This window comes from Poecilia latipinna, unplaced genomic scaffold, assembly GCF_001443285.1.
Source record: "Poecilia latipinna isolate Pla-1442-1.1 unplaced genomic scaffold, P_latipinna-1.0 Scaffold1843, whole genome shotgun sequence".
Classification (NCBI taxonomy): domain Eukaryota; kingdom Metazoa; phylum Chordata; class Actinopteri; order Cyprinodontiformes; family Poeciliidae; genus Poecilia; species Poecilia latipinna.
In genome coordinates this window covers 117569-124505 of record NW_015114459.1, presented here as the reverse complement: position 1 = coordinate 124505, position 6937 = coordinate 117569, and the positions used below count along the sequence as shown (strand labels likewise).

Sequence of the window (6937 nt, the reverse complement as noted above, 5' to 3'; positions counted from 1 at the left end):
AATGAGTCCTCAATTTAGTGGAACGCTACGTTATAAAGAAATAACATTGGAACCAACCCCCCCAAACCTAAAAAAAAAAAAAAAAAAATCAATCCCACACATCATCTAAAGAATACCATATCCACAACCTCAAGTGGTGCTGGCAGCATCATTGTGTGTGCGCTTATATGTCATCAAGTGCGGTTTTGCCAAAGTAAAACCACAATCAGTGCTAAAGTTTTATGACATGAAACCGTCGTGTTTCTGCTAGAAAACTGAAAAACAAAAGGTTATTTGTTTTATTTTAGCACCTCGGTCAGTGCAGTCATGCACACTGGTTTGATTTAAAAAGGTGCACTGTGGTGTGGGCTTGTTTTAGAATTGTATTTTATTTTTCTGCAGACTATTTCGATCACAATAATAGAACAAAAAAAAAGCATTGATTTCAGTTAATGGCACTTAAATATAATGAGATGAAAATTTAGCAGCGGATACAAACCTGAGTGGTTAGAGTCTCCTCTGTGACCACTTTGAGTGTGTCAACTACAGAAATGTAGCCAAGCCTCCTGGCGATGGACAGAGCGCTGTTCCCATTCTAGAAAATTCATGCATAAATAAAATCAGACAGTAATGATAATAAGTAACTATTCTGGTCAAGAAGTGGATTTAATCTAGAGTGAGAAACAGTGAGAGAGTCTAAGTTCTCTGTGCTTTCTTACGGCAGTGAGTTCGTTGGGTGAAGCTCCATGGTGCAGCAGTAAGTTGATGATGTGTGTGTGTCCCTGCTGGGCAGCCTGATGCAGAGGTGTGTATCCGTTCTGCAGAGGGAGGAGTGGAGTTCAGACAAAACGCACAGAATATAAACACGAGCACCAACATGTTTTCACAGTCACTGACAGCGTTTACCTTGGTCTTAGCGTTGACCTTCGCCCGATTCTTCAGCAGGAAGTTCACCATCTTCACGTTGCCATAGTGACAGGCGACGTGAAGAGGGGTGTATCCCAACTGATGACAAAAACACGAGAGCACACGTATTTGTTTTCACTCTTGATATTTACAGCTTTTTCAGTAAATAGAAACATCTGATCGCATCTTTGCAGGACAGAAACCTACGTCTGAAAAGGCACCAAAGCGCTTGTGCAAAACTTTCAAATCACCCTTAGGTTCTTTGCACTTTTCCTTTAAAATGCTAGACTGCATTGTAAGATTTTAAAGTGGACTTGTTTTTGTTTTTTTGTTTGTTTGTTTTTTTTGTTACTGTTGTTGCTATCTAACAAAGTTCAGTCCAGTTCTTCTCCCTTTCACTATATACAAGAAAACACAGTAAAAAAAATGAAGAGAAGGTGTCAAAATATAAAACACCTACAAGGCAAATAAACAATATGTGTCTTTCAAACACAGGTAAGAATCTAGCTAACACACATTATAGGAATTGTGAGTTCAAGAATAGTTTTTTGGGGGAATTACCTCGTTATGACTGAAACAGTTGTCTCTGTCTTTTTTTTATGTTTGGAAATCAATTCAGCTAAAGAAACAGGAACATTGTGTTTCTACAACGGGGTGTTGGTGACAACTTGAATAAAGATAAATCAAAATAGCTTTTATTTATTTTTTTTGCAGTCTGTCAGTTAGTTCTGGAACATTTTATGTTCGAATGACTCAGAGATTAGAGTTAAGTAGCGTAATAAACAAGCCATGCTCAAAAAATGGACTGAAAAAGGGTGAAAAAACACAGTAGCAGAAAACAATGGAAGAACTTCGCACAGTTTGGAATATAAGAATGCAGTACAATCGGGATACCTGAAATGAAAACACTAAGAAATACCGGACGATTCAATAATTTTTCCACAGAGTTTTATGCAATTTAGAGGAAAAAACAGATATGACAAGAAGCTGACTGACAATGTTAGTCTGGCGCATCAGGGCTACAGATCTAACCTATAAAACAAGACAACAACAATTACAAGAGTTTCTTTTGAGAACTTAGCTTTGTTTTACTTACAAGGGAATAAAACACACACACACCAGTCTTTAATGTAAAATGAAGTCATGCCTCTTGGCAACGTTTCCCAACTTGTCCATTTTATTTGTTGCAGACTGTATCAAATGTTAGCAGAGACACCCTATGAATATCATGTTCTCAGTGTCTTGCAAAAGTGTGCATACCTCTATAAACTACAAACTCGACTGAAAAGGTCTGCTGGAAGGTGAACCACAAATCTCACCCAAGCCTCTAAAAGGGTTTTCAACAGTTCCGTTCTGTATTTTTGCTTCGTTTATTCCCCCCATTGACTCTGAGAAACTTCCATGTCCCCTTCACGAAACGTACCACAGCATGAAGCAAACCCTACTATGTTTAGCAGTGGAAATGGTGAGCTCAGGGTGAACAAGACTCTCTTATTACCTTGGTCTCGGGATCTATAGTGGCTCCGTGGTTGACTAAAACCTCGGCAACATTGACTTTATCCTCCTGGGCAGCCAGGTGGAGTGGAGTCAGCCCCGACTGAGGAGACAAACCCAGACAATTACACAGTTGGAGTCAGAGGGAAATACAGCTGGTTAGAAACATGATGGCAGGTTAGGACCTCGGGATGATGAGCACTCAGGGGGTATCAAAAACAAATGTCAGAGGAAATAACAGAGTTTCAGGTAAAGACTGTTATTTCTCCAAGTGTAATAACATCCCAGTGTCATGAATACATGTTTACACTCCACTCACACTCCCTCACTGTAAATACGACTCCTAGATTTGCTGTGAGACGGGGAGAAAAAAATCATCGCGTTCTCAGACTTGCGCGTTAGCGTCACCTTGTTGCTGGTGCCAACAGGAGCGTCTCGGGCCAGCAGCAGGGTCACGACGTCCACGTTGCCTTCCTGCGCTGCGAGGTGCAGAGGAGTGATCCCCTGTCGTGTCACCGTGCTGGTGGAGGCGCCGTACTCCAGTAAGGTGGTGGCGATCTCCATCTGGTTCTTCTTGGCTGCGATGTGCAGCGGGGTATAGCCGTTCTGACAGCAGAAACAAAGAAAATCAAACGGAGCAAATAAACTAGTCGATAAATGAATCGCTACAAAACAATACGCCGTGATGCGTCTGTAAAGAATGGCATTTATATTTAATAAGTGTGTACCAAATGAAAACATGAAGGGAAAAAAAGTATTAACAAAAGTGTGTGTGATTTGAACACTCGTTATGTCCAATTTTTACTTATTTATTTATTTTTATGTGTAGAGCTGAAACCAAAAACGTGATTTGACCTAAAAGTAAATTTAACTGAGTTCATATGACCAACAAATATCATGATAGGATGTAAAATGTTGATGCGCCAAAGGAAGAGGGTGTTCACTGCACTGGAGGTTGGTTACAAACATCAACTAAAACCATTTCCTAAACAATGGATTAGTCAATACTTAATTCTGTTAGGGTGTGGAGCCTGGCTGATTTCTGGGGCAGCTCTTTCTGAACTGATCCTGCCGGAGTGGAACGGATATCGAATGAGGCCGTGCGGAGCAGAATAACTGCGTGGCTCTAACTAGGTCAGCTCGCTCTGGCACACGGAGCACCGGAGATGCTTTCAGGAACATTCGATTTTAAAACAAACCCCTCCCCGTCGTTTCTTACCTTTGCAGCGGCGTGCGGTGAAGCTCCCTGCTTGAGCAAGAGCAGTGCCACCTTCTGGTTATCATAGTGCGCTGCCACATGCAGTGGAGTTAGTCCACTCTGAGCACACACACACACACACACGCGCACGAAAACATGAGCAAAGGTTAGGTTGTGACAAATAGTAGAGTTAAGCATGATCAAAGCTCACAGATGGGGGAAATACTCCAAAAGTGCTTGATTTTTAAAGACAGTGTCTTGAAAAAGTATTCATAGCCCTGAAATTTCGGGGTATTTTTCGTAAATGAGGAACAGAATGTACTGCATAATATAATGAAACAAATTGTTTACACATCTAATCGTAAAACAAATCTGAAAAGTTTAACTCTCAAGCCTTATGAGTCAGGTAGAAATTTGAAACATTTGCCAATTGAAACATTCGCAGATTTTTCAATTTCTAGACGAAAATTGCTCAAGCTTGGTCAGATATGATGAAGAGCCATAAAGATTACCAAACGGACTTGCATCTGGACTTTGACTGGACCATTTAAACATACAAATCTAATCTAATCATCTAATCCTTGATCCTCAAAGCTCTGCCTGTATGTTTACAGCTGTTATTCTGTATGTAGCTCTATCTATTCTCTCATCAACTCCAATCGCCTTTCCCTGTAAAAGCTGAAATAAAAAAGCATCCTCAGAGCATGAGGTCACCACCAAATTTAAACATGGGGGTGATGTGTCATGACATTAGTTTCCTGCCACACACAGAGCTTTCAGTTTAGGCTGTTTTGGTCTCATCTGACTCGATCATATGCTCTAACCAGTTTGCTAAGTTCCCTATGTGGTTTGAATCAAACTTTAAACCAGACTTCTTATGGCTCTGTCTAAGCATTAGTCTCCTTCTTTCCACTCGTCCAAAAAGGAGAGATTTGCCGAACACGAAAACGAACCACATTTTAACAGATTACAGTGTCTATTATTTCCCTCCAATTGTACAGTTATAACCCTTGTGTTGGTCAATCACATAAAACCTATTAAAATAGACTTCATTTTCAGGTTGTGATGAGACAAAAGATAAGAAAAAAAAAAAGAATCTGTAGATGTGTCAAACACGTTGTTACCTTCCCAGCAGCATCAACTGGAGCGTTTTTCTGCAGCAGCAGGTTGGCCACCTCTATCTTTCCATACTTGGCAGCAACATGTAATGGAGTGAAGCCCTTCTGGAGAAAACACGAGAGAACACAAGGGAATACTGATGTATGTATGTATAAGTCATTTTCAGGATTAAAGTTAGAGAAAGGTTGAATATTGGAGTGTTAAAAATTACAAAGCACAAATGTTTTAGGCGGAGAAACCAATTGTGTCATTCGCCTCATTCTTGAGCTATGAGGTAACGATGCAACTTCAATTTAGACCTTGAACTTTTTCTGTGGGATGTTGGTGTGTGAATGAAACTGGCCTCTTGTTAAATGTATAATATGAACATTTGAACAAGAGTTTTTGTAGAAGACTGCTTTTTTCCCCCCATAGGACATCTCATGATTTGGAGAATGATCTCATTTGTAAAAAAAAAAAAAAAATGAAAAAAGTGACAACTTGTTCTAACTATAACTTGAAACATCATACTTAGGGGGTTTCCATCCCTGTGCTTCTAAAATAACAAACCGTAAACTGCAACACTGCAGTTAACTGTTGAGAAAACTTTGACCATGCAGAACATGCAGCTGGTCTGGCAACCTGTGATTTTAGTCTGTTTGGTCCAAATCTGCGCAGTAATTGCTGTTCCCTGTCAATCAGACTGCAGTAGCTCCAAATATTGCCTAAACATCCCTGTCATGTCCACTGTAGCAGTGATGTGCAACCTATTTTTATCCAGCCCGAAAGCAAAGTGGCAAGACTACAACGGTTGCAGTGTTGATCGACAAACATCTGCAGAACAAGTCTTACCTTTGTGGTAATGCTCAGATTAGCTCCTTGATCGAGTAGAGCTGCAGCCACATCTCTGTGTCCCTCCCTGGCAGCTAGGTGCAGAGGTGTGTACCCGGAGTTGGTCGTGGCGTCCGGACATGCTCCTTTTGTCAGAAGATGCTGCACAATGTCTGGCTTACCCAGACGACTTGAGATGTGCAGCGGAGTCTGGTCGTCCTGCAGCAAAAGTAGAGAGAAACAAAAAATTTATTAATGCGAAAAAGGCACCGTGTCACTTTATTGTTTCTTCATTGTGACGTTAACAGCTGAACTGATTGGTTCATGACCAAACAGTCTCTACCCAAGCAGACAGAGTTGAGCGACGTTCAAGTCAAGAATTGTCTATTTGTTTATGGTGGCATCCAGATATGTCTTAGTATAGTTTTATCTTATTCTTTACAGTCCTGTTTGAGTTGATACTGTGTACAAAGCAAGCACCATGTTCCCATTTGCTTTATGTGTCAATAACAGGATGGGATCACTGTAAAGGAAGCCTTTTGTTATTCTAGCATGAGATATGGCTATGAGATAATTTATTACAATAAATTTCTAAAGTTCATGAAACCATTTCACCTTTTGTTTGCTTTGGTCATCATTAGTGTGTCACTTCAGTAAAGAGAACTACAACCTGACTTAAAAACAATGCAACTTCTTGCTTTCGCTTGACTTCGTGGTTTTGCAATTGTGTGGTCTGCTATGTAAATGCATTACAGAAATTAAACGACCTGGACGACTTTGTGGATTTCCCCTTCTGTAAAATGTTTACATGAGCGTGCGACTGTTTTGGATAATGTCTAAAATGCCTGAAAAACATTCTTATCTAGCCAATAAAAGTAGTTTACGCCATTTAAGTAAGTCTTAAAGATCTTTGCAGGAGGTAAATGTGTACAGTGCTGTGCAAGTGCTTCTAATTCTGAGAACAGCTGGAAAAGCAGATCTGCTTCTAACACCGAGTAACTAAAGTCTTTCTGCATTGAAATACTTTGCTCACTTTTAATTAAGTTATTGTTGATGCATTTAGGACAGAATATACCTGTATTTATGTATATTTAGGGAAATTAAAGAGCAGAGCAAATAGCTCTGCATTTTCTGAGAAGAGAGCCACTTGCATTTCACAGAATCTACTGAAAACTTGTGGTAATTTTAAAGGAGGAAAAGAGAAGAAAAACATAGCAACACACTAATTAGAAAGTCAATTGTAAAACCACCTCGTCATCAGATGTTATTAAAGAGTTCATGAATTCCTTATAAGTCTGCAACTGGAGTTCTCTAGTAAATACGATTAGATTTAAATTTTTACAAAATCCCAATTAATCACTTAATGTGTCTCATTTGCAGTGGTGGGAAGTAACGAAGTACAAGTACTTCGTTACTGTACTTAAGTACAGT

General features: G+C 39.8%; 1 protein-coding gene across 5 annotated transcripts in view; it reads right to left on the bottom strand.

Moving 5' to 3' along the window:
- The window catches only part of LOC106934687 (ankyrin-3-like), a 107319-nt gene that overhangs the window by 6999 nt on the left and 93383 nt on the right, over positions 1 to 6937 (bottom strand). For all 5 annotated transcript variants that reach the window (XM_015014744.1, XM_015014742.1, XM_015014740.1 and 2 more), the window contains 8 exons: positions 5528 to 5725; positions 4702 to 4800; positions 3599 to 3697; positions 2788 to 2985; positions 2384 to 2482; positions 886 to 984; positions 699 to 797; positions 479 to 574 (listed from right to left, as the gene is read on the bottom strand). In XM_015014744.1, coding sequence (XP_014870230.1) covers positions 479 to 574; positions 699 to 797; positions 886 to 984; positions 2384 to 2482; positions 2788 to 2985; positions 3599 to 3697; positions 4702 to 4800; positions 5528 to 5725 — 987 coding nt within the window. The remainder of the gene's footprint in view (positions 1 to 478; positions 575 to 698; positions 798 to 885; positions 985 to 2383; positions 2483 to 2787; positions 2986 to 3598; positions 3698 to 4701; positions 4801 to 5527; positions 5726 to 6937) is intronic.